General features: G+C 41.9%; 2 protein-coding genes across 5 annotated transcripts; both read right to left on the bottom strand.

Moving 5' to 3' along the window:
- Positions 1-1,003: 1,003 nt before the first annotated feature.
- ephx4 (epoxide hydrolase 4) lies at positions 1,004-9,680 on the bottom strand. Its single transcript, XM_084012196.1, has 7 exons — positions 9,264-9,680; positions 7,783-7,868; positions 6,489-6,646; positions 4,646-4,774; positions 4,226-4,329; positions 3,090-3,238; positions 1,004-1,913 (listed from the first exon to the last, which is right to left on the bottom strand). The coding sequence occupies exons 1-7, from the start codon at positions 9,504-9,506 to the stop codon at positions 1,673-1,675; spliced, it is 1,110 nt and encodes a 369-aa protein (XP_083868322.1). The 5' UTR covers positions 9,507-9,680; the 3' UTR covers positions 1,004-1,672.
- Positions 9,681-10,493: 813 nt separating this feature from the next.
- On the bottom strand, positions 10,494-26,439 carry brdt (bromodomain, testis-specific). Of its 4 annotated transcripts, none has more exons than XM_084011520.1 (20): positions 26,017-26,439; positions 21,706-21,974; positions 21,382-21,519; positions 20,980-21,118; positions 18,837-18,958; positions 18,166-18,492; positions 17,963-18,091; positions 16,556-16,729; positions 16,221-16,402; positions 15,823-16,112; positions 15,586-15,696; positions 15,362-15,490; positions 14,751-14,806; positions 14,512-14,653; positions 13,723-13,793; positions 12,841-12,904; positions 12,653-12,753; positions 11,783-11,976; positions 11,443-11,632; positions 10,494-11,354 (listed from the first exon to the last, which is right to left on the bottom strand). In XM_084011520.1, exons 2-20 carry the CDS (start codon positions 21,961-21,963, stop codon positions 11,289-11,291), a joined length of 2,883 nt encoding a protein of 960 aa, XP_083867646.1. In that variant the 5' UTR covers positions 21,964-21,974; positions 26,017-26,439; the 3' UTR covers positions 10,494-11,288. The 4 variants fall into 4 exon arrangements, with proteins under 4 accessions (XP_083867646.1, XP_083867647.1, XP_083867648.1 ...); XM_084011521.1 differs by having other exon boundaries at positions 12,653-12,755; positions 12,858-12,904; XM_084011522.1 differs by having other exon boundaries at positions 12,653-12,755; positions 12,858-12,901.
- Between the last annotated feature and the right edge of the window lie 1,489 nt (positions 26,440-27,928).

The raw sequence follows: 27,928 nt of genomic DNA, 5'->3' as shown, positions 1-27,928 counted from the left end.
TTTCACTCATTCCTTTATTTTTGAATGGAACATAACAGACACTATAATAATGATGAAGATGATGATCATTTCACATTCCATTTTTTTTCTTAAAAAAAGGTCATTAATAGGTTACCTGGAAAATATGTGCTAGTAATGATATTTCCGACGACCAGAGAAGGCAGCAAAAAGACCTTGCCCTTGGCTGGCTCTGATGCCGTTGGCCACTCCTGCATCATTTCTGCTAACCTATGATGTCAGCGCCAATGTAGCTGTAAATGTTTGAATCAGCGTTAGAGAAACAAACAAAAGATGACAAAGCTAGTTGGACAGTCAGATATACTGCAGAGGGATTTGGTGCAATAGTAGAATAGCTTTGTAAAGAAATACTTTATCAGGTTTAATTATGTATTAAAGTGATATAACAATAAGCCACTATTAAGGACAGTATTCTATAATGGTTTTATGGAACAGGTCTCTCTTGTAAATGAGACCCTGGGTCTCAATGAGATTTTACCTGTATAAATAAAGGTTAATACAAATAATAAAAATGTTTTTGCTGTTTGGAAGCACCATAATCATGCAGTGTCAGAATGATCGCTCCTCTAAATAGCTCAGCAGTGAATGTGTGTGTGCCATTGTGTGTTGTCACAGCACTAAAACCTGTTTATGTACGACTGATGAATACACACCTCAGTGTAACTCTACATTAACGTTTCTGTTGGCATATGACCACGTGAAGAAGGAATATGATTCTACAAAATGATTATTGTTTGTTCTACAGAGGAGACCCAGAATAACCAACGTCAACTGCTGTGTCACTCAGCTCTGTGTTATATTTAACAGCACATCCACGACTATTTCTGGTGTTTTTCATCTCTTCCGTGTAAAAGCTCGGTGTGACTGTTCTTAGACAGCAGCAAAGATGCGGGGGCACTAGGCCCATCGCACAGCTTCAAACACAACACTGGTATTATTATCTTAAAACAGCCCCGGAAATGATAAAGAGCAGCGAGTCCGACAGATTGACACTTAGTTTATTTATAAAATCAAATGGTGTAGTCTTGGCTCAGCGAATTCCAAAATGCAGTGTGTAGGAATAGATACAAAATAGTACAATAGTCAACCGTCACTGACATTTCTATACAGGAAGATCAAGATAACAACATTCTCTACATTTGAGTATCTCTGAGGACAAAATACAAAAAAAAGAAAACTCCTCCAGACAACACTACCTGATAAAGGGAGTGGGAGAGGTATGGCCCCCAAAGGACTGTGCCCAAAGAAGAGTGGAGCGACCCGGTGAAACATACAAGTGGAGCAGACGCCGCCGCGTCCCGGTCTCTCAGGACGCCTTTACACCGCGACAACTCCAAAGTTAAAAGGCACCACACAATACAAGTCACAAGGAGATTCTGCCACACATTTGTAACGCTGTAACTGACAAACTTTAAGGCGGACATCATGTGCAAAAAACATCTTGAATATGTGTCACACGTACTGCTCGGTGTCCTCTCCAGTGAGGTGTGCTTTGATCTCTTTCCTTTACTGCTTTAAAAAAATACTTGAAATGTGAACGATTTAAAGAATGGTTGCATTATCACGATGTCGCTTGGTATCACAGGCATATTCCAGGCTTCCAGGTGTGACAAGCGGAGGGTGGGGGGCTGGAGGAGGAGGCCTCGCCGGGGGTTTAGTTCCTGTAGCTTTTGCGTCCCTCTCCCTCCTTGAGGAAGGTCCATATGAGGGTGTTCACAATGTCAGGCTGGTCCTGCTGCAGCCAGTGACTGGCCCCAGAGATGATGTTGAGACGGAAGTGATTCCGGATGTAGATGCGGCATGCTTCGGCCATTTCCTGCTCCATGAAGGCATCGCGCTCGCCCCACAGCAGCAGCACCGGAGACCTGACGTGATTCTGGCTCAGGGGGAGGGAGCTGAGCAGAGAGAGGAAAACATGCTATTTTAAGAGCGAGTTTAAAAGGAAAAGTTGAGATGAAACGGCATTTTGAGAGTATTCCGTTTGCGTGCAGTGACGTATTTCTGAGTGAAACAGGACAGGCAGGCGGGACATAACGCTAGCAGGAGCTTGATGTGAAAGATTTGCTCATGACCTTCTCTTGCTGCACAGTTGCAGATTGTTGGATGATGTCATGATATTGTTGCTTGAAATAGGGTAGCTGATGTCATATTTTCTTTTCAAGTAAGAATTAAGAATTGATTTATTGATATATGATTGATATAAAAATAAATTGTGTTTCTAAGCATATTTTGTTAAATAGATGAACAATATGACCAGGGATGTGATCTGAAATGGTTTAAATGGCAAATAATATAACATTAAATAGTTTTTTGTGTGCATTTTCTTATGTAGCAGTGATGAGACTACAAACTGAGTCGTTGTATAAAGACAATAGATTTAAATTGAACCTTGAAAAGCAAAGTGTCCTGTTCATGCTGTTTCACTGTCGCAACGCTGTGGTGCTAATATTATTAGTAACAACTGCATTGATAACACGCGTCTCTAGTTTGTATTGATGTATTTCTTGGATTACTACACATCTTAAGCAAATTTCTCAGACGTTATCTTCAGAATTCTCTCTTTAATGAGTTCCATTATATATAATGAACTGCTTGATTTGTTTCTCCAAATGTGCTGAAATAGGATCCAGCCCGCCCACCCCCAAGTGGATATATGCTGTATATAAAATGAATGAATGGATGGATGGATGTTCACGTGTCCCTAGTGATTAGCTACTGTATGCGCTTGTAGAGAGACTAATTGGGCATGGGTCAGTGATATCTCTTTTACGTAAGCATATAAAAGCTATTCTGAGATAACTCGTTGCTTGAGAAGGGAGCAGATGGCGAGCTCAGCCATGCATGTACAGTTCACATGTCAAAAATGCATGCGCTGATATTTTTCCTCTGATCTGATACATGCCGATCACTCATCGCCAGTTGGTCTCACATGTAAGAAAGTCCGACGTATGTAAATGTAAATATCTGAGAGCTTTGAGGCCTTGACAGATGGAGAGGACGAGTAAAGCTTTGAATTCTTCTTCAAATCTCTGTTAAATTTCTGACCCATCTTTCGGTGAGTGAACGATTACCTGAAGACATTCCTGTAATAGTTGAGGGCTCCAGTCAGAGCTCCAGGCTGTGAGAGCGCATACAGATAGGCCTCCATGTCCTCTGCAGTGAGCCATCGGCCTTTCCTTCCGATCCCGGTGCTGCGGCTGGTGAACAAGTCCTTCAGAGCCTGCAGCAGAGATGGCAGAGACACTACTATGAGTCAGGAACGGTGCTTCAGTGATGGAAACGCAGTGCTTTTTTACTTTGGAAAAGTCCAACACAGGCATAAAGGAACATAATCCAATAGTAAGTTTGGTTTGTCTGTTCTTGGCTACCATAGAAACATGGCGGTGAGGAGGACCTGCTCCGTATGTCGAGATAAACAATTCATTTTCTGGTCTTATTTTCAGGTTATATACACTAAAGAAAAAGTACAATGAGTAACATTTTCAGAAAAAAATAATAATGTTTAGGTGAAACGCCAAACAGAGGTCTTTCCAGAGTGAATGTGGGGTCAACTTTCACCTGCTGGTGAGTATCCCAACCCTTGTTGAGCCGGGGAGGAGGGGCAGATATCAAATGTTTACAAACCGCAACCATCAAATCCTACTCATCATGCCTTTAAACTGAAACTATAAATATGAACCTACTGCAATAACTGAGATATAACATTTGAATTAGCCGTTTACCCCTGCGCGCAGCTAAGCTACCGGCTAATGGTTATCGCTTTATATTTTAGGACATATTGACCAAAAGGTCCTAAAAAACAAAATAAATACATTAAATGACTAAACTTTGCATTTCAAAACCAAAGCTGTTTAGTTAGCCTGCTCTGTGCACTTCTAACATGTTGACAAAACTGATGATTATGTTTCAATATTTTCAAATAATATAGCAATTATATCACTAAATTCGGTGCACATTTCACTGTGAATCTAAATATAAGATCAAAATAGAAGCATTCACGTCTAACCTTGTTCAACAGCAGGATATTTTTAGCCACTGATGCAAACCCTAAAAATAGATGCTGTAATAACATGCAACATACACCAACACACACACACACACACACACACACACACACACACACACACACACACACACACACACACACACACACACACACACACAACCTTGACCTTGAAAGCGCTTAAGCCCACACATAACAGACCACCTTGAAATCATTGATGGAGAGCATGAGCTCCGGGAAGCGGGGAAGCTGGAACAAGAAGAAATGGCTGGATTTCAGCAGCTGGCTCGGGTGACGCAGAGCGTAATCTGGAGGAAAGGGGACGAGAGAAGTTCAGTCGTTCACGATACTCGAAGGCCAAGTTTGCACACGCTGGCTGTGAGGTCACCACAACGACTCTGCAGTTTAACCAGCTGTTCCAGCTTCACATTAGCCTCCCGTAATTAGCTTCTCCTCATCCTTCCCCCTTAAGGCAGGAGAGGATTTGCCAGATGGATGCGAACATGGAATTGTAGCAACGATAACTTCCTAATTAACGATGGTAATTACGCTCATAATCCAAGAGCCAAACCAGATTCTCTCCAATTATGAAGAAAATTGGTTTGCACGTCGTTGAACTGGTACCTGTGAACACAGAAGGGTGGGGGCTGTTCAGGACGATGAGTTTGGTCACCATCTCTGGGTAGTGAATGGCGAACAGCCACGCCACGGTGCCGCCCCAGTCGTGGCCAACCAGGCAACATCTGTTGTAACCTTGGGGGAAAAGCAAATGAACACGAGACAAAGCTTTGTGATTGGAGCAGAAGACGACATTGTGTCATGCGACTTATCGCATCACGTCAGTGCCTGAAAATCAATACTGTTCAGGACATTTACACCCATCAAATGAATGTATTTCATGACATACAGCCAAACGCAGATCAAGGTCAGGGCGTCCGTCTGAGGGATTCTGATCACATTACTGTTCCGATGCCTGCAAACTAATCCTCTTACCTTTGCTAGCAGCATTTACATCTGTAGCGTGAATCACACCAGCAAGCCTCATCCCCACGGTGATCACGTGCACTTAAATAGGGATTGATGCACAGGCAAGTCACTTTTGGACGTGTAAGAGGGCCATGGCTGCCGTTGCTGGGGCGATGCATGGGGCGATGCATGGTTAAAGGCCAAACCTCTGACTGCCCATTAGCTGACTGTAATTTGGACCATGTGGGCTCTAATCGCTGTTGTTAAAAGAGCTCCGTAGTCCAATCACAGATGAGAGTAAATCAGTTATCATATGGTCAAAGCAAGACTTCCGCTTCCATTCAAATGACCATTAAGTGAATCATTAGCACGGCAATATGCATTATTGAGTGCTTAGCTCCTGGAAGCCTGTTAAGAAATTAACAACAGGCCGCTTGAACCACGTAAGGAGCTACACAACATTAACTGTAGACCTCTCTGAAGAGCACTTCCAAGGAGAGTGTAAATAAGATGTGAGGGATGTGTTTTACAGGACACTACGTTCCTCTGAGCTGCACTTTAACTAGGTTCAAATTGTGAAACATAGACTTGTCACCGCAATATTTAAAGCTGCACATCAAGTATTTTTATAATACAAATGGACAGAATGGCGTTTGCGTTGAACCCACAGAGAAGTATCACCTGGCCCTCAGCTCCACAGAGAGTTTTAGCATCTTTCAGCTCATGGTTCCCGTTTCCAGATGCAGCCGCTATGTTGTGTGTGCAGCTCGTTCCACTGCCTCCAAGAAACATGTATGAAGAATGTATGGAACACTGCCATTAAAGGGATGCTTTGGATTTGTTTTTCTAAGTGAGGTTGTATACTGTATGAGGTACTTAGGCATGAGGCATAGTCAGTCTATTGCCGATTTTCAGAAACAGACAGGAGGAGTAACAGCACTGGGGCAAAGCAATGCTGTGGATGGTGGCAGGGGGAAACGGGGATCTGTTTCTCCAAACTTAGGAAGTTTATTATAATTTAGTGAGGACGCTGTGAATGTGAAGCAAAATCAAGAGTCAAATTTGTAATGGGCACTAAAACAATAGCCTAGCTCTACATGAATGTGAGGTGACGGATCATCTTCTCTCCTTGGAGTCATCAGAGAAGCTTTACTGACATGTCAATGCTAAGGTTAATGCTATTTATACATCATGTTGCCGTTGTAAAACTGTGATATGTTGGCCAGGAAAAGAGCAAAAACTGTCACTCTGGCCAGATAATGATTAACCTCCGGCTATAGCTTGCTGCCAGTGTTAGCACGCAGTCAGCAGGCTGCATCTGCACGACGTCCCATGTTCAGGGAGAATGAGTCACAGGAAGTCTGTCATGTCATGCTGCAGGCCCGAGGGCCATCCACACTTTAACACCCATAAACAAGTTTATTTCTGACTCAACACGCTGTCAAAGCAGTGTCCGCTGCCTGGAGTTATTTTAGGGTTACAGATGCCTGTGTTCCCTCACCTAAATACTCCACAATGTCCTTGACGTCGGTGACCAGGGAGTCGAAGCGGTAACTTTCAGCGGAGAGCGGCAGGTCGGACTCCCCGTAGCCTCGCATGTCGACGGCCACCACACGGAATTCACTCTTGAACTCACGCAGCTGGTAGCGCCAGGAGAACCTGCCGCACACAAACACAGGCAAAGACCATGCATTTCATTTTCATTTAATTACTTTCACGCTTGAACAGACAGTTTGTTTCTTTCACCGCTGCTTGTCCTTTTAAAGGACTCCAGCTTTTCTTTATTGCACTATAAATTAGGGGAACCTTGCAGAAGACCGATTATAAAGCAATTGTCCAAATGGATGGAGTGCCCCTCTGACACCATACAAACCAGCCTCACCAACTTCTTTTAAAGCTAGCATCTAACTTTCCTTCCTGAGCAAAGGTCAACCCGCCATAATATAGGTTTTTATATATAATATACGCCCACCGATCATGTGGACTGGATGACTTCCTAACAGGAGAGCCTGTCTGCTGGGCTCCTCATCAGGACCGAAATCCTCCTCCTCCTCATCCTCCACTGAGCGAGGGGAGGCAACATGCAGAGCCCTGACTGTGATTCTGATGAGTCAGTATCAGATCCCGCCACTGAACCCTCAGATCTTAGAATACAGATGAGGTTTAAAGTGAAGTAAGCCCCTTGGACTCCCCCACCCTCCCTCCGACACACACTCCCGCTTCTCGTTTCTGAGCGGGAATTAGCACATTTTCAGAAAGTGAGAAGAGTTCCCTGCAGCCGTGTCACTCTCGGCACAGTCCATCATTCCTGTGAAGAATGCAGAAAGTGAAGCAGAAAGCGCTCCCATCCTCCCCTAATTAATCCCCGTCCTGTCAGCAGCTTAGATAGTATGGGAGAGATATGGACAGGCTTATAGCTCTTGACAACCTCTTTGGCCTCCATCCAAGAGCGACGCTCTACACCATTTTTCTTTTCATTTCATATCAGGGGGAAGAGATCTCGAAAGTGCTTTGGACCCTTCCCTCCCCTGATGGCCATTCATCTCCGTGAATGGGGACTCCTTCGCTGGCGTGGAGAGTCAGAGAAAGGCTGCAGAGATTTAACAGTAGACTGTAACGTGAGAGGCGAGGAATTCTCACAGTCAGGGGACATTTCAGAGAGGTGACCGTAGTAACAAACACCGAGCGACCGAACAAACAGAATCATACAATCGACTTGTCTGCTGCTGCTCAGTGAAGGGAGACTGCTACTGTTGCCGCAACCCCCCCCCCCCCCCCCCCTTTGTTTGACCTACCAGAACTCAGGGAAGCCATGTAGAAACAGCATGAGTGGCTTTCCTCTCTCTCCAGCTGCAACATAGTGAAACCTAAGGCCAGACTCCTGGTGGAGAGAAGACACATAAACAACATGGATAGCTACTTAGTGGACACAGCAGGAAACACGTCAGCACTTTTAAATGACTCTCATATCGACAGGAAAACAATACATCGCTTATTTACTGCTAAACACGTAAGTGAATCACAACCTTGCAAATGTTAGATGTGTCGCTGGCTTCCAGAAGTGTTTACATTAAAAAAAAACCTGCTATGAAATGTGTCTTTAATAAAAAAATGTTACACACAAACAATGGGTAAAGATGATTGTGTTGGATTGGTGTAGTTCCATTTATAAACAAATCCTATACAAAATAATTGGTCTTATTGCTTTTAAGAAGCGGCTCAGTGAAACAATTATTTGTCTGTCGTGCTGTAAATGTTTAAGATCTGGGGTCCCTTCACGGATAATATCATAAAGCAAATAGAATCAGACGTAACTTAGTTGCATATGTTTATTTATGAGCTGAAGGCAGGCTGCATCAACAGTTTATATGAAGTGCTCTGGCTCTTTTAAATCGTTGGACATCCCCAGACCGTGTTACAGCCTGCATGATGGCCGATACACTAGAAACGCAGCACATCTCGTCTTGCATGGATACATATTTGCTCCTCTTTTTTCTACAAGTCATCTCTGTCTTTGTTTCCTCTGCTTGTATCAAACACATACATGGATTATTGATCTTAGGACCACTTTGGTTTAAGACTTAAAAGATGGAGAGTTAGTACTGCCTTTTTGTACAAACTGAAATATTTCAATAGTCGGCTACTTTGTTCTTCTACTTCAACAGCTATGTTAGAGGGAGAAACTTCACTTATGCCTGCATTACATTTTAATATGAACAGCTTTAGTAAAGTTTCAGATTAAGATTTTACCTATGATTAGCTGATTAGATATGATGCACTTTTGTAATTAGAACGAGCAGCAACATTAAAAGACGCTTAGCGTCACTGCATCGATAATCAACAGGAACAAAGGCAGCTGATATAGACTGAATAGTCACTGATATGAGTGACTCGCTGACAGCAGGCTTCGTGTCTCCGGGACTGACACGCCGTGGTACTTAATTACATAACGGTGAACACGTTGGCTGTGATGTGCTGTTCTTTCAGCAGGAGCTGTTCTTTCAGCACCTGAACGCAGCGCAGCCCGTCTCAGAAATCAACAGACGCCTCATGATCCGCTCAGGGATCAGGCCTGCTTTCATGGCACGACGCGACACCACAGACAAGGTGTTGCAGCATTCTGCATGTGAACACCGTAGCATGCAAGAGAGTGAGGTGTACACACACACACACACACACACACACACACACACACACACACACACACACACACACAGTGGGCTCTCCCCCCTTACAGCCGCCAGACTCCTCACGTCCAGGTGCGTGCGGGTCTTACCTTGATCCGAACATAACAGTGGGTTCCCAGCGACGTGTCGCTCAGACAAGCCGGGGGAGTTTCTCGAACCGCCCATTGGAAGGTTGCCGTCGGCCTCAGCACGACGCTCCACCAAAGTTTCAGCAGCGCTACGACGCTGCAGAGCGCACAATAACCGTAAATCAGTGACCAATACCCCCAAACTCGGATTCTCAGCGCAAGTCTGATGAGGAATAACAGCAAGTTGTGGAGCACTCTCGCCATCTTTACATCGCCGCGGGGAATCGATCCGGATCAAGTGAGCTATTGATTGATATAGGTGCTGAGCGTCCAGACGCCGCTCCGACAATGCCGCTGTGTGGCTGGCGGCGCGCGCACGAGCGTCTGAAGGGAGGATCCCGACACACGCTGAATGGGAAGGTGGCGAGAGCATCGCGTCAGATTCACGCTTGCGTGTGACAGCGGCGGTTGTTTATTGTTGACTATACAAGGCGAGTCCGAAATCAGGCAGGAAGCCCGTGGATGCGGCGCTGCGAGGAGGACTGAATCACCGCAAAGCACCGGGGCGTCACGCCGCTGTTATGGCAACAACACACAGCGTGCGTGCTCCTTATTCCGCTGTTAACCGGTGAAATATTTCTGGTTTATTGTCTTCTTGAACAATAACTGGCTGATACGCGACTTATTACATCATGCTTAAACAAATAAATAATAATAATGCGACTGGTGCTTTGGAGGCGTATTCATATTTTACGGGCAGACACCTACCAACCATGACACTTTCCCAGTCTCATTATTTTCTGCAAATTAATGTTTAAATATGAAAAATGAACTGACTACAAAATTGACCAGTGCATGAAGAACAATGTCTTTGCGTGCCCCCCCCCCCCCCCCCACACACAAAATAAACCAGTTAACCAATTTTAGGATCCCTTAATCCCTCACGTGATCGATAAGAGATAAAGACCTTTGTGCTCTTCGGCAGAAATCTGGAGCCCAGAAGCTGAATTCATGAATAAGTAATGCAGTACTTAAATTATTAAAACTCAGTGTACCAACAATTTGGCAAAAAAAATTAAATAAAAAAATATAACATATATATATATATTGGCTACACATACACCAGAATATACTTGCATCAGATGTGTTGCTTGGCACCAATTATTAAATGGATGTATTGATGAAGTGATGAAGATTGCTTAGTGAAAATAGCTTTATTGTTTTGAGTAAAAAAAAAAGAAAAAAGAAAGAAATTCTTATTTATTTAGCATATATAAACTGTAACATACAGAACATGTTGATCATCTCCAAAAGCAACTTTGGAACAGGCAGACCTGTGAAGAACAAAGTGCAGTGTGTACACGCAACACATGTACGGCTTTTTCAAGTAGTCACGCCAATAAGGAACCGAGATCAACCTCAATTCCAGACTGGAAACTTTGACAAGGACCTACCAACCTTTGTTCAAAATGTTCTACTTTTGTGCAAACGTTCATTTCTAAACCAAAAAAAGTCACTTGTGCATGTAACATAAACATATAAACGAGTGTTTTATCTACATTTAGCATATTCTTTGAGTGAAGACAAACTGAAACATGGTGGCAAGGGTTCATCAAATGTGATAACGTGGAGAAGAACCAAACAACACTGCACATTTCAGCAAACAAGACAACGTGGCGTTTGCTGAAATGTATGAATTAGCTTGTCATACACAATTTTCAGCAGGACTCAAACAAATGTGAAAAAAGAACAGAAAAACATGCATGAAAGATTAACTCGAGGTTCGGATTTTAACACTGCCTCGCCCCAATCATCTCAAATTCAACAGTGCAGATATTTATCATTCATTTCAAATGCAAACTAAAGGGCCTTTTATATTGTATTGAATGTTTTTCCTCACATTAACATTTTGCATTCTGGCCTCATGAACACACACACGATGTGAAGTTGTGTTGAACCAACAGCTCAAGTGATTCCCTAAGACGACAAACAGACGTCTTGCACAGAGGGATAGTTTTTTTCCCCCAAGGAAATTCCAGCTTCTTTTCAGTCCAAGTAAAGTTCAAATTTAGTCATGATGTCCCGCTGCATGTTCATATCAATACCCGACATCTATAAAGAGAAAAACAAAGCACAGAACAGTTATTAAAATGGCATTTACCAATACGAGAACATCAACATAAAACTAAGAGGTACTCACAGCCTCTCGCCTGCGACGTTCTTGCTCCTTCCTGCGGGCCATCTCTCTTTCCTCAATCATCGAGGACAGGGTTTCTATGGGAGACTCAACATCTGTCGGAGCATCCAGAGTAGCTTCTGTACAAACGCTCTCTGGTGAATCCTCATTGGTAGGTTGTGGACTTGTTTCTGCTTGACATGGGCCGGGTAATCTAGAAGGAGAATGGAAATCAGCCACCGAGCCGTTACAGGAACGTACTGTGTTGCTTTATCGGCACTCTTTCAGAAACCGCGATTTGGACGAGGCATGGGACGATATGAACATTTGATGTCACGATTATCCCGGGCAAAATAATGAATACCTGCTCTTTTCAGGAGCCTCCCTCTCCTTGGTGTCCCCCATCTGTTTCTTCTTCAGTGCCTTTTCACGTTCTTCCTTCTTTATGGCAGCCTCGCGGAACTGCTGGAAGCTCTCCTTGGAGGATTTAATCAGAGTCGCAGGGGCCGACTGCCTCACCAGTTTTGCCCAAGACTCAGCATTTTTCAGAACAATGTCCTAAACAAGACAAATCACCATGTCTGTTTCTATATTTCAAAAGTGGTGGGAATGGGTGGCGCCAACAAGGATCAGGCTTAAAACTGTATCAATAGATAAAAACGTCAAACTAATCTAATGTCTTAAGGACTCTGCAACCCGTCCTCCGTCTCCCGGTCTGCAGAATTCTTCTTCAACAGTTGGGGAAAAATGCTGCATTTGTTTGGTGTTGGGATAATTGAAAACATTTGTTCCTGACTGGGAAAATTCACATTTCCTTTCAGTGGGAAAGTAAACGTTTCCGCTTCTATTAATTCACGTATTGCATATAATTACTTTTGTCATTTGTAATATTATAACCCTTATTTGCTGTCCACGTACAACGACCTACATTAGTTAGAAATGTTATTGGCATGAACCCTAGTAACAGGTAACAGGTATGTCAGGTAACAGGGGATGTACTACTGCAGATCCATTTCCTTTTTTCAGCGATACTGGAAACAGCTATCAACATGTTATTTAAATGCTCGGAGCAATAAAATACAAGATCTTTCTCTTAGTAGCCTCGATGTTGTTTGCACATCGAGACTTAAGGAACACACTGAAGTTGGAAGAACGCCGTTCCAACTCAGGAAATGGGACCAACACGATGTCAACACGTGTTTGTAATAGTAAACTCCGTTAACCAACTGCTAACCTTTTTGGGATTTTTTTCCTCTTCAGCAGATTTACTTGCTGTGTTGCTGTAAGGCACATTAGCCAGCTGACAGTCAGGGAAATCCTCAGGGTATCTGGAATCTGGCACAATCACTTTACACATCAGAGTTCTGCTAGAAAAGTAGTCAAAAACAGTGATGTCAGAATAAGAGTCTTCTCGTGACTTACTGGACCTGCTCTCATCTTTGGACTGCAGTGGGCTGTCTCTCAGAGGGGACAGCACTGGGACCTGCTGAAAGGGGAGATTTAGTTCAACATTCAAAATCTTTACAGCAAAGCAGCCAATATTTCCAACAGACAGAAACATTATGGTTATCATATAAAACAAATACAAATATCCCCGATATGAAATTGTGAGGATAGCTTTGCATCAGGATCAGTTTCCATAAGTCATGTTGCTTTGGGATCCTTTGCTGTTTGATAGACCTCATTTTTACAAGTATGAGTCTACAAACAAACCCACTAGTGAGCATTGAACATGTACAATTGCTTAGAATGTTTTGTTACAAATGAGTGAGTAATGTTGCAGAGTGAATACCCAGAAACATGCCAACTTAATCACTGTAGTAGAAATGCTGTAAAAGGGTTTGTAGACATATTTGCAATAAGTCATTTAGTTTGGTTGTGCTACTTGAGCAACCAGCAACACTTTGGATTCAGACTTGAAATGAGGCAACTCTGATGAACCCGATCTGGAGGTCTGCTGAGCAACTTAAAAAAAAGGAAAAAGAATGGGCTGATGGGCTAAAATTGCTCTTCCACATACAGCTGGGAGGCCTTGAGTCCTCTGTAAATGCAACTCAGTGTAGCGTATGACATGACATGACCTTAATAGCCATGTGCTGATTTTTGATCAATCACACAGCAAACCGATACAGTATCAGCAGCGAGGCAGAAATTACAAACCTTTACCGCTAAATTAATTGAGCTGTGGGATCTTATTGATACACTGGTTATTAAAGAAAAGTGTGTCACAAGATTAAAAATGTTGTTGTTTTATCGACGGAAGCCAACAGTTTTTGTGAAGTGTTGCCGTTTCATCAGAAGTACCTCAAATCTGGTGGCAGTCCAGTCCAGTAAAACTCCTGGAGATGCCATGGGGGATAAGAGGGCAGACAGATCTGTCGCACAGTAAAGGACACATCTTCAGCACATTATGTGAGCAGCAACGAGCTGCTGTTCGTTCATACAAAACTAAAAGTAAGAACTAGTGAACAGTTAAACGCACAGAAGGCAGCGAGAAGCAGCATGAGATGGAATTCAATATGGCTGGTAAGTGACTGGGTCATTACGTCCCTGTTCAGTCTTATTAGAACTGAGTGTAAGTGAGCCAAGAGAAGCTTCCCGAACTTCTGTTTCTGGAGGACACTGAGCATACGGGACCATTAGAGGGGAACAGGCAGCCTGAGGTCAACAGCCTTTTGAGGAGGATGGCTCACTGATGTGGAGCCACATCAGTGAGGGAGCAATAAGGAATCTCAATGAGGTACTGCTAAATGCTCTAAATGTAATGTAAATGTAACCTGGCTGATGTGGGAGTGCAGGGTTTTAGGGAGGTATTAGGCTTTAGAAAGGCTTGGAAACAATGGGAGGATAGTGCCGAATTTAAAGAACAATCATCATAAATATAAATGACAGCAAATGTCCATTTAAATGGTCTCAAAGGTTTACACTTCAGCATCATAAAGGCAAACAAGTATAGTCATTTGAATTGAGAACGCATTGAAGGACACAGTTCTCAAATTCCCAAGGCTTAATGATTTCCATTTTCTGAAGGAAATTTGCGATTTAAAAAAGAAAGATTCTCTTAATATTTTGACAAATCTTGAGCGGAAGTACCTGGAGGTGATAAAGCCAGCTCATCACAGGTCTGGTGTGGACTACAGGGTGTTTGGTGGTCTTTGGCTTCTGCTACCAAGGCTTTTTTCAGATCTAATGTCTCCGATATCTGCTCGTCATTGGCAGCAAGAGCCACCTTCGACTTGGAAGAAAATGACACCGTTACTTTACATTCTAAGCAGCAAGGCTATCTTACCATGAAACTTAATGACGGTAAACAAATACTGGATTATATTTACCTTCGTCTTAACCTTATGGCAAGAGTCTTCACTTTTTGGCTTCTTTGTTTTTGGCACTGAAAGACATGATCAACACATGTATAATGTTTCTCTTTAGTGATGTGGAAGGATGCATGACATGACAATTCTAATGTACATTGTAACATCCATTCACAAGATATCCACATTACTTAAACTATTAACTTTTCATATTAGTTGAAAGTAAATAAGGAATCTTCAACCATTTCAACACAAGCCAGAATACATTAGGTAAACAGAGCAGAGAGGGATCAAACTTCCCATACAAGGCCTCAAGGTCAGTACAGAATACTCAGCAACGTTAGCAGTGAGCAAGAAACGCCACTAGGAGGTGTGGTACTTATCCCAGAGAGACTAAACAACAATGTCAAATAATGAACTGAGCTTGCTCATTTCCACAAGTGTGAGTGAAATAAACACGACAAGCAAACGTTTCACGAATGAGCAAAAAATACAAAATTATTAAATATGTGGTGTGCAACAGAGAGGAGGGTCGCACCCAGGGGAATTATGCCCACGGCTTAGCTCTTATTTTAAGATCAAACCAAAGGTACTGTAGGTGAGGGCAGAATGCTAAGTGGGGAGTAGCTAACCTGATTCAGAGTCACTGCTATCAGAATGACTCCAGCTGCTACTGCTGTCAGAGCTGGATGACGAGCTGCTGCTGCTGCTTTCACTGAGGTGTGAAGGGCAGCCAAGGTCAGGGGCTGCTATGAGGTTAGCTGTACACAAAAAAAAAACGTGATTTTCACACTAACATATAACAGGTGGAAGCACAACTGTGATGATCACATGGTTAATCAAATTCAAATCTTACCTAATGGCTTTTTTTTCTTAATCAACTGCTGCCCTTTACTGGCAAGCAGCGGTATCTGGGCATCCTTTGATTTTCCAGTTGGCTTTCCTTGTGTGGGATTCAGGTTTTTTTCTGCAGGACAGAAAAGATAACAACCCTCCTAATTGCACATTTTAAAACCACAAATTAAAACTAATAAATAAGGTATATTTTCTGACAGGGGAAGGCTTGGCCATAGCAGGATAGAGCTGTACTTACTGCGAACCTTCTTGTTGCATTTCCTCAGACACACTGAAACAAACCTCTGCAGGGCTCTGAGTGTGGAGGACTTGAGCATTTCAAAGTCAACCTCAATCTCCTCTGGAGTGGAATCTCGCAGGCAGGTCTCCCTGGCATGAATGATGTTCACCAACTTGCCCAGTTTGTCACCAGGCAGCTTGTCAATGTCCGCTTTCAACTGTTTCTTTTCCTGGTAAGTGATGGGTATTGATGGGACCTCATCCTCACACGTTAAAGCTACCCCGTGAATATTGTGTCTGTTGCCATGCCTACGCACAAATACAGAACATCTAATGTTAGCTTCATCATGTGGAAGAGTCAGTTGAACACGAATGCCACAAGTATACAATATGAACCACGTTAAAATGATCACTCACACAGTAGAGCTCTTGCGTTTGGCCATTTTTTCTACAATAGATTTGTATTTTGAGGAGTTGTGCTTTATTCTAGCGAGATCCTTTTTTTTGGCTCTTTTTTCCTTTTTCAACTTGTCTTTCTTCTTAGATTTCATCAGCGGCTCTTGGGAAAGTCTCTTCAGCCCGTCACGGACAGCTCTCAACTGAAAAGTCAGCCATTCATGAGCTGATTAGGTAAAATGCACTGAAATGAATAACTTCACAAAAGCCTTTTGAACGGTGTCTGGCATGTATATATATATATATATATATATATATATATATATATATATATGTATACGTATACACACACCAACCTGCTCCTCTAGATTGACCAGCTGCACGGCCATCTCTTCTGATGAGCTTTCACTTTCAGAACATGCCGAGGTGGAACTCTGAACTTGGTCTGCTTTTCCCTTGTCAACTCTCTGAGGAGGGATGGGACATGCCTCTTCTTGGGGAACCTTCAGATATCGGGCCTCAAAAACCTCCTGTTGATACAAACACTCATGTTGTAATGTTTTTATCAGCCGTAACACAAGTTATGATATTGTTCTTAGGGATGCTGATGCTTCAACTTAGGGATGGCAACGAAGCTCAATCCTCACGGCACACCGTTGTGAACAAATAAACAGTGACCATTCACTGAATGATATCTATATTCACAGCCTGTATAGGGAGGGAGACACCCACCCCCAAAAAACATTTGACAGCATGTTTTTGACCATTAGTAGCAGTATGTAGTAGCAGTGATTTTAAAAAGTGCAATATGTAACATGAAGCCACATGCTCCAAACAAAGCATTTTATCTCTTGTATTGGATCCATACGATCCAAATGAGTTAAGATTAAAATTGACATCTGATATAAGTTTAATAGATGTCTATAGATGTAAAATTGGGTAATGCGGGGTTGAAAAGTGAAAGTTTAGTAGTAGTCTTAGCCTAGATGTTTTTTCAACATCTAAAGCATTTTTAATGGTGTTAATAAAATATTGTGTAATTCTGTGCTATAGCTAAATAATTATGCATCTATATGAGCGCTAAAGCACAGAGCATGTTAATTTCAGCAATATCTCTGAAACATAAAACAAATGCACCTTTAACAAAATGTCAGCACTGTAACCTCTTCACATTCTGCTGATGCTGTGGGGGGGCATTAGCTCAGGAGGTAGAGCGGGTCGGCTGGTAACCGCAAGATTGCCGGTTCGATCCCCGGCTCCTCCTAGCTGAGTGCCTGGTGTCCCTGAGCAAGACACCTCACCCCAATTGCTCCTGACGAGCTGACTGTCGCCCTGCGTGGTCGTCGGTGTGTGAATGCGTGTGTGTATGAATGGGTGAATGTCAGTCATTCCTGTAAAGCGCTTTGGATAAAAGCACTATATAAATGAGGACCATTTACCATGATGTTAATTCATGAGTTGAATGCTTTAAACACATTGCACCTTTAAGGGTGTTTCATGCATGTGGGTCATTTGAGATCAACCCTGCAGATGGTCTCACACACTGTTCCAACCGTTGGTGGTGGTAACATGCCAGGAGATGGAGCAATATGCCAACAAAGGCAAGTGAGGAAAAGAGCCTGCTAGCAAGGTGTAAACGATTTACATTCAAATGTTCCAAACATTGGATCAGCAAGAGATTTATGAAGAGGAACATACACTCTGCACATCAGACTTTGAGGATCTACAGTCGGCATTTTGTGGGGGGAATATACAATAAATACCTGCAGTTGTCTTGCCATGTGGACCACCTCATGTGCTGGTGGATTGTATTTGTAGCAGTTGGAGAACATCAGTCTGACATCAGCGGCAAATTCCTTTGCATTGACGTACTCTCGCTGGTCCATTTTTTTCTGAGGAAATTACACTTTATGAAAAACTGTTTGGACTTATATTGGCAATAAGTGTCTATAAATAACCATCTTACCCTGATGCTGCTCAGATCCATAGGCTGCTTGACGACGTCATGGTAGTCGTGCAAGCCAAAAGCAACGGCATCCACAGGGGTGTAGAAGGGCCATGCACATGCATAGTGTCTCTTGGAGAGCATTTCCTTCAGGATGTCATTGCAGCACCGGAGCTGCTCAGACAGTCGGACCTTCTTGCCCTCAAAGGCAGGTAAGTCTTTCTGTGGAGGCTTGATGGGCCGTCCGCTGCCTCTCCTGCAGAGTAATGTGCAGGGCGGCTCACTGCTGGCGAGGACTGAGCTGGTGGAGGTTGTGGGGTCTGCTTTCCTCTTAAACCCTTGATTCATCTGCACATTTACAAAACATAGGTTGCATATAAACAGTAAACCTCTTCATAAGTTAAAAACAGTGTTGTTTTGAATTTTGACATTTAAAAGTTTAGTATTTGGCCATATGATTCAAGTATGACGCTTATACTTTCACTAATTGAATGTGAATAAATTATATAAGAAGATAAAACATGTTTAATGCTGTGTTATGAATGCATTTTGTTATCTTACTGGAATAAGCATAGTAACAATCTAGCCAAAAAGACAAACAACCTCTTTTCTGCATGTGCAGTCAATTTCATGGTTTAAAGTCACTCTGTATACTGCATAAAAAGTAGCTTGCAAACTAATAAAATACTTACTGTTGCATCGATTTGTGCAGAGAGCTGGGTGGGTTGGACGAATGGAGGCACATTAGTTGGAATGACTGTCACAGTCTGCTGGAGAACAACTTCTGACACAACGGACCTCTGCTTAATTGCACCTGAATGAGGAAACAGATAAGAGTTTAAGTTTCTTTTAAATTAAGCAGCACAATTACGGTCAGGAGGATGTTGAGTTTAAAGTGTTGTATGATGTACTTAGCCATCAATCAATCAATCAATCAATCAATCAATCAATCAATCAATCAATCAATCAATCAATCAATCAGCCACCTAAAAGAAAGGCTCATCTACAAGAAAAAGCATACACTATATTTACAATATGTACCACTGGGAACTTATCTATAGTGTTTTTGTCAACCAAGCCTGATGGTTTTGAAGAGAGCATATATACGTTTCACGTTGTCCCGTTCCCCAATGGAAAGGCCTGTTCGAATCGAAAATGAATTGAAATCGGCCAAACTATTCTAAATATAGTGTACACTGAAGCTGATATTGATATTACTAGGCGAGCCTCTCTTTCCAGGTGCTGCCCCAGTTCACGGCTGCATATTGCTTTGCTCCTGTGCTGGACGCGTGCCAACCACCATCTATTTATAGCTCATTTGAGAGCCTTATTCTTAGTCTTTCACACCCAAACTGGAAAACAACGCAGACAATTCCATTTGTTATAGTGGATCGGGCTCCTGGTCCACATGAAGTCTATCAAGTTTAGCCCTTAAATCAGATAAAGTCATTCTTATGGGAGATTGTAATGTCCATGTGGACATTTACCTCATTAATAGATTTGATTCTCTTCAGTCAGAGTGAACATAAACAAAGTGTCATAACCACACCACCGACCTTGACTTATCTTATAGTGTTGAAATCGAAGACTTAATCTTTCCTCAAGATTCTTCTTTATCTGACCATTACTTACCAGAACTTTTGAATTATTCCTACTGGACCAAGGAAAACATACTACTCTCTGTCTATCGGACAGTGCTGTAGCTAAGTTTAAAGAAGTGATTCCACCGATCTGTGTCTTTATTAACAGGCCACAACTGTGCCACAGTCCTTTAAAGTAGCTGTAATTTAACCTCTTCTTAAAACGCCTAGTATTGATCCAGGGGTTTTAGCAAACAGACCTATATCAAATCGTCCTTTTCTCTCCAAGATCCTTGAGGAAGTAGTCTCTAACCAGCCATTGTGCCTTTCTAAATAACAACAGTCTACTTGAGGACTTCAGCCATCAAGCTCCTCTTCTGTGGAACCGTGTTCCGGTTCTGGTTAGGGAGGGGGATCCCGTTCCCACTTTTAAGTCTAGGCTTAAAGCGTTCCTCTTTGACAAGGCTGATAGTTCAGGCTGGCTCAGGTTTGACTTATCCCAGCTCTTAGTCATGCTACTATAGGCCAGACTGCCGAGGGTATATAATGACACACTGAGCCTTTTTTAGGGGGAGCCTCTCTCTCTGTATGTTCCCCGGAGTCCCTGTGTTTTCTCTCCTAGCAGGTCTCTCTGGACCATGGTGGAACCTGATCCGGACTGCACCAACACTGTCTTGTTTGATTTACTGCTAGTATTATTAAAGGCAGCTGACTATTGATTAAAAAATTGACTAAAATCTGCATCTCTACCGTTCCTAACTCCCAGGATTACTCCTGGGAGTCTGGCTATCTGTTCTATTCTGGTCCAGCAGAGTCCGTTGAGGTCCTGACCGACGCAGACTGCTAACTGGCCAGGTGTTGGAAACACCACATTGTAGCTCCACCTGCCTGCTGTGAGGCTGCACAACTACTACTGCTTGTTAGAGATAGATCCATCTTGGGGGGGCTGTTCCTGCAACCATGGACTACCAATGCTGATACTACTACTACTGTTAATACTAATAAAAGTACCTAAAAGTATTTTAAGGCAGTTTTTAACGCTTGCTCCTGGGTGATGTTGGGACTTTGAAAATGTATCAACGTCCTGCTCAATGTGTTAAGTGTCCTGAGATAACTTTTGTTGTGATACAACACTATAAATAAAATTATATACAGCGACTATAGATTATTTCCTTCAAACAAATGCAAACCACCCCTTCAAATACACATGCAGTTATTGGAACATACCTTTAGGGACTGATTATGTACAATATACCTGCATTTGTCTTTCTCCCTTTCACTGGTTCCTTTGCAGTGATTGCTGTAATGTCACACTCTTCCTTAGGCATTTTGGACAAGCTCTGCAAAAAGAGCTTCTCCAACGTCTGTGCCATGAAAACAATGTCATCTCCAGGCTGTGAAAAGATAAAGCACTCAATATAGTATGTATCCTTATGCCAATCTCATTTCAACTGCAGAAATAATCTAAAACCTTCTGGGCGAGTGAGTGTGAGCTTCATTTGCATTACAGAATGACATTAGTGAACATTATGTCAGTTCAGACCTACTTAAAGATTAGAGAACTTTCATCATTTCTGTGTGGGCATCTTAAATTGCCCTTTACAGATGGACATACATGTCAGTGAGTTAGAGAGCACCACATATAGTATTCTCTTACCCGATTGTACACATAGCAGTTGGTGAACATGGTATTGAAGTCTTGTATACACTGAAGTGCTTGCCAGTAGTATTTGTTCTGAAGACGCTTCTTAATAGTGCTCAGATCCATAGGTTTTGTAATAATTGTATAATAATCCTGAAAGACAATAATACACTGGCATGAACACACAAATAGCTTTCCTTCTCAGATGGCGGTCTAATTGAACTTTTCCAACAAGACAAAGTCTGTCGGTTCCAGCACTGAATTACCAGTTTAACCGAGAGTAAGAAAAAGCTCCACACCACATATTAGAGACGCCACAATAACAATCTCATTACTTACTGGGAGATGCAGTGCCACTGCGTCAACTGGCTGACGGAATGGCCACGAGAAGTTATGCCTCCATAAAGATTTGATCACCACCTTCTCCAGGAACTGCAGCTGATTGGTTACACGTCCGGGGCTCTTGGGATTTATGACCTCCGGCGGAGGAGGATTTCCACTCACAGTGGGACAGACTTTCACATCAGCCATCGTGTTGTCCAAAGGCCATGAAGGGGAAACAGTGACTTGTACGCTTTGCTGCAACTTAGTGTTCATCACACGTTTTCCTAAACAGGAGTGAAGAGAAGTTTCCAGTGCTTCAGTAAAAATGCAAGAAAAACACAACAGAAGAGGTTATTCAATCAGCCACTGTCTCTTTTTGGTACTACATCAGTGCTGAAACCTGTTCTGCCTTAATATGACATCCTTAAACATGGCGTCTCATTACCCACAATGCAACACGACTGTTGGCACTTCAGTCCAACATTTGGCTGTTACAGCAATCATATTGTTTTATTGCCAAATAATCCACAGGAAGGCCCTTCAAGTTATCCTATTGGACATCTGTGTGGAATTTTCATAATTAGCATATGAATTATTGATTTATGATCAAACACTTTAAGTGCAAGTGGACATTTGTGCCAAATTTAAGGAAAATTGTGCAAGGATGATCTAATTCAGATGAATGGGACAGGCGTGAGGACACAGTGGCCTTGACCACTAAAATCTAAAATCAGTTCATCCTCGAGGGATACGGGATGTTTGTGCCAAATTTGAAGAAATTCATAAAAAAGGTTTTCCTCAGATATCACAAGAAAGGGACAGAAGTGAATTAACAATCACCTTGACCTTTGACCTCCAAAATCTAATTAGTTCATCCCTGAGCACAGGTAGATGTTTGTGCCAAATTTGAAGAAATTCCCTCCAGGCATCCCTGAGATATCATGTTCACGAGAATGGACATGACAGACGGATGAACAGCCTGAAAATGCCTCCGGTCATGGCCGTCACCGGCACGGAGCCATAGTAAAGCTTGATTTGTGGCCCATTTCCTTTACAGCTTCCAAGTAGGAGCCAGTTTCATTAGGGTGAGTACCGCAGAAGGGTTTGTTTGTTGACAATATGGAAAATATTTTTAAAAAGTGCCGCTTTACTAGGAATACTAGGAAGTTATTTTGAGTTTCTAAGCCACTGCTTCAAGTTTGTTCTAAGTTTGACATTAAAAAGTCCACCGTATCCTAAAATAGTCCTTTTGTTTCATTTGATGTAAAACTGTGTTTACTGTTTTTCACTCATATCGCAGCTCAGGATTACAGTTAGGCACAAGTTTAGGAGCCATCTCTCAAAAAAAAAAAGTCTGATCCATATCCAGTCAAACAAGAAACAAGAATGAGGATCAATGAGGCTGCGGGCCAGAGGACGTGATCACTACTGGTAGATTTAAATCTACTGAAAAAAGAAAAAAGGCTGCCATGAAATACAAAACTGTCAGCATCATCTCCACCTCTCCAACATGATGTGCTCAGAAAATAGCTTATTGATTACAGCATGCTCAAAACTGCTTACTGGCTATGGAATGAAACAGTCAATATTAATTATTCACTCACAGCGATGTTTGATTTATGGCAGAAAGGCAGAAGACAGACACTGCAATGCTTGGTTAAAGTAAAACATAACAAGTATCAACATACTGATGAAGACCTCTCATTAATTTAATCTCAACACATTTTGTTGACTTAATTATGCTTGTGCACTTAAACGTTCCCTGTGAAAAAACAAAGAGCAAGCTAACAGTATATTTAAAATGCCAGCAGGCAGCATCACTGACAAGAGTACGACCAGCTAAATATGGGTAATACTGCCACCTACAGCAGCTCTCTGATCCATGCAGCATTTTAGCTTCAGCAAAACCTCGCTGAACAGTTACAAGAGCAAACATAACATAATAACCTTGTAATAAAAAGTGCCCTTCTGCCTTGTGGAAATTGAGGTTTACTGTTCAACATAGAAGCTTTAAAAACAAGAGTTTGTTCTCATGTCTAAATCATATTTAACACATTTTTACAAATTATTCGTACTGAAGACTGACGACCCATTCTGAGAACTTAGAAATCACGGCTCTCAATCTGCAAGTTGAAAATGTTTAAATGTCCTTTGAAACCCATCCAAAATAATTTTACATTGCACGGTCTGTTGCTTATTCGAATTTTATTATTTTTTTAAAAACAAAAAATGAATACAATATTTTCCATACATGAATAAATCCATTTCCCCCCCTTTTGTTGGGTGTGGATGTGAATGCAAGGTGAATTTCAAGTAGCATTAACCCACACATCAACTAAATGATGAGCTCCTCCCTGTGATGAGTTTGTCATTCAGTTGCAAGACTGGGTGTTGAAGGCTTTGGAAATACAGCTGAAACATATAATAAGTTTAAAGTATCAGGTATAACCATGCATTCATTGCTTTTAACAATAAAATATATTTTCCTATCACGATAAAGGAAACATCCTGACTGTTGGTCGCAATTTTTCATAATTTGGGGCACCAAACCAAATAAATCTGAAAGGCATAGACTAAATGATGAGTCCGTTAGTTTTTTACACAGCTTAAAAAGTTATGACAACAATTTTAAGATGGGACACTATCCTACTGTAATGCATCGCATGCAAAGAGTTTTCTAGAGATAAATCTAGATCAAACAAATCATCTGAAAAAGCACTGTCCAATAATCAAAAGTAACAGAATGCAACTTGGTAAATAGAAATGGTGTTCAACTCCACTTCCAGTCAAAGAATAGTCAACATACCAACCGCACAAAGATGGTGTAATTGCAAAAATACACTGTCGTGATTTGGTCAACCTAAAAATAATAATACAAAAAACAGTCTGATGGATCATGGTCATCTCTTTTGGTACACATCATGGTGGCTGACACAAAATGTATGTTGTAGTCCAGAGGTAGGCTTTGGCAGACTCTGGACAATTTAAAATTCCAATTAGTATATGAAAGTAGTTTTGAAAAAGCTTTGATATGAAAAAAAAAAAATCATCAATCATAGACCCACAAGCAGAAAGCTTAAGCACACTTAAATCAGTGACTTCATCACAGATATTGGGAGACATGAACATGAGTACTTTGAGCGATGCACAAAGCAAGCAAAGAAAATGGAAATGTCATCAGATCTGCCATTGAATATGATCAAATGCCAAAGATGTGAAAAAGGCTGTGGAAACTGTCTTGACCCCACCAGACAACCATTCCAGAGTAAACATTTAATTACACTAATTAACACTCCATGGAGTCTGGTTCAGTTGTTCGGCTATGAGGAAAAACAAAAGTATAAACTGTTGCATTCTGTCATCAAACAAACACACTGCATGCCAACACAAATGTACTGATCTGGAATAATATTTAAAGGACAAACTAGGTTGAGGGAGACAAGTGAGAAAAAATGAGGCCGTTTTATCCAGCTTCCCATCAAATCATCAGAATACCATCACACACACAGACACACGCACACTAACCCACCCACCCACCCAGTTGCATTTAGGTCCACCATGGACACATTTAAGGCAATTTGCGATTCCAGTCTCTTAAACACTTTAACTAGCGCGAATGTTGGCAATGAATAGCATGCGTAAGGTGCAGCTTGGCGCATGGCTGCGTGCTGCGCTGTTGTCAGGCTAAAGACACGTGAAAGCACCACCACGCCCACCGGTTAGTTTAGCAGCCTGCGTTAGCTAACTTCCACACACTACTGACTGAACATGCAACAATGACCGGGAAATATAGCTAGTTTTCAACGCGTCGCTTCTTTTAAAAACAAAGTCTGTACATTTTAATGTCATTCGGCGAAAGACGCAGTGGCAATGTACGTAGTTGCGTTACCTTAGAGACGCTTTAGGTTTCCGAACAGTGCTAACGTTGCCAGGCGACTGTCATTTAGCCTCCTTGCTAACTAACTGATATTCAGTACTGCAATATACATTTGTATTATTGATAACAAGTTAACAATAAGGTATTTTCACTTTCCACCATTTGAACCGCTTTGTCTTATGTATAGCAGTAAGGCCGGTATGACTTGTGGGGGAGCAGTTTCACACACTCGTCACTTTACGCAGCCTCTAGTAGCATCAGCTAACGGCTAGGCAGCGTTATCTTAGCTGCTAAGACGTGGGCGAGTTAACCTTAGCGGCTCTTGCCAGCTAGTGACAGCTTTACTAAGGTTTCCCCCGGCAGTAGGGTTACACCGGCAACTATATTAGAAATTCGCGTTTGGAAAACATGGCATTCATTAAGCATTAACGTCACCGTGCTAGCATTACCTTACAAGATCTCACGGGTTCTTGCGTTCAACTCTTCAGTTGCAGACGTCTCTACAGCAACTGCCTCACATTTATACCCCGCTGCTCGAGCTGCTAGAACTGATTGGTCCAAACACCAACTACACGTGCTGCACCTCGCCTTCCTGCACAAAAAGGCGCTGGAAACATTTACTTCCATGCAACAATTACAACCAACGTTTCTCCCACAAAATGTGTAGCTATCCGGGTTTTTAAGCATTAAGTGAACATTTTTGTTAAGTAGTTCCACACAAAATGGCAACTCGTTGTCATGGAAGGATCCTGGAGGATTATCGATTGATACGAATGCTGACTGATCGGTGAAAAGTCACCAGTAAATAGTGTCACTCGTGTGGGTGTCCCTCCTTGCAGGCAGTCGGTGTGGTGTGGTGGTTCTCCGACTGCCTGCGGAGGGACGATGTGTCGGGTGAGAGCGCACTGACAGGAACAGAAAACTGGGACGTGGGCGGAGTGGTGCTTTCAGGGTCTCACCCAGAACAGGAAAACACGGCTCGATGAACACATAAAATAATACCGGCCCATTTCTACCAATAAAATCGCTCTATTGATTACGCGAAATGCGTCGACTGTGTTTTCTCGTTGTATGTTACAGAAACCCACACATTGTAAGGGATGAAAACCACTTTTGTAACACTCCCCATGCCTAAAATACATCTGCATTTTAAAGAGGTTCTTTTCCCCGGGACTGTGGGTAATTGGAAAGATGGAACATTCCAAACGGTAGAATGAACGCTGCCGAGGCGTAGTATCACATACATTTAGAATACCTTTTCTCAGTATTGAATGGAGAGTTCAGAGTATTAGAATGAGTGGGACGTGTTGGAGTTTACCAGGGTAACACGAACTAGACACCAGTTTACTTCCTGTGAGCTGGAAATACGGAAGAAAGCCTGCATGCCTCAGCCTGCTGCTGGTGTAGCTATCTCGATCATTTACACCCTTTGTCCACAAGATGGAGCCATGGGCAAGTTTAATCTTTCCTGAAGAAGAGTTTTGTTTTGCAGAAGCCTGCGGAATGTGGTTGTGGTTCGTGTTTCTGATACCCAAATGCGGTTGAAAATATTTGCTAAATTGTGATGCGGCGTAATGTTATTTCACCCAAAATCAAACACAGGAAGTTGAACAAACTCTTCTGTGAAGGATTTAGTCTGTTATATATCCAAGGACTGACTGGGGAGACTGGGGGCAATTGTAAAAACATTTTTACACTTTCCTTACAGAATAGTTGAAATACCAACAATTATATTCACATCTCCACCACTTCCACTGATAAAAACTCAGACATTTTTTGTGTCAACATGTTTTTTTTCTTATCTCACTGAAATAAGCCAAGAATCAGATCATAAACTAGATAACAACAAGTCATAGGAACTATCTATCCAAAAAGACAAACCTTCTGCCTTCTGTATGAATTCCCTTAGAGACTTCATGGTTTGAAAACCAAAGCCGTAATTATAATACACACACACACACACACACACACGCACGCACACACACACACACACACACACACACACACACACATACATACAGATAGATAGATAGATAGATAGATAGATAGATAGATAGATAGATAGATAGATACATACATACATACATACATACATACATACATACATACACATTATAATTGCATACATATACATTATAATTGTATGCATTTGTAAACATATACATACAATTGTATATGTATATACAATTCTGTATTTTATCAGAACTTACCCGTTTTTATAATACACCCTTTTCAAATGTAATACAACATTAAAAATAGTGAAATATGAACATTTGCTAACAGAAAAGTTTACAGATAAACAAACCTATATGAGCAACGGTTGTTCATTATTTGTCACCAGTAACCTATTGATAAAAACTT

This window comes from Eutrigla gurnardus (assembly GCF_963514095.1).
Source record: "Eutrigla gurnardus genome assembly, chromosome: 6".
Classification (NCBI taxonomy): domain Eukaryota; kingdom Metazoa; phylum Chordata; class Actinopteri; order Perciformes; family Triglidae; genus Eutrigla; species Eutrigla gurnardus.
The sequence above is the reverse complement of the archived record's forward strand: the minus strand, read 5'-3'. Positions and strand labels throughout refer to the sequence as shown.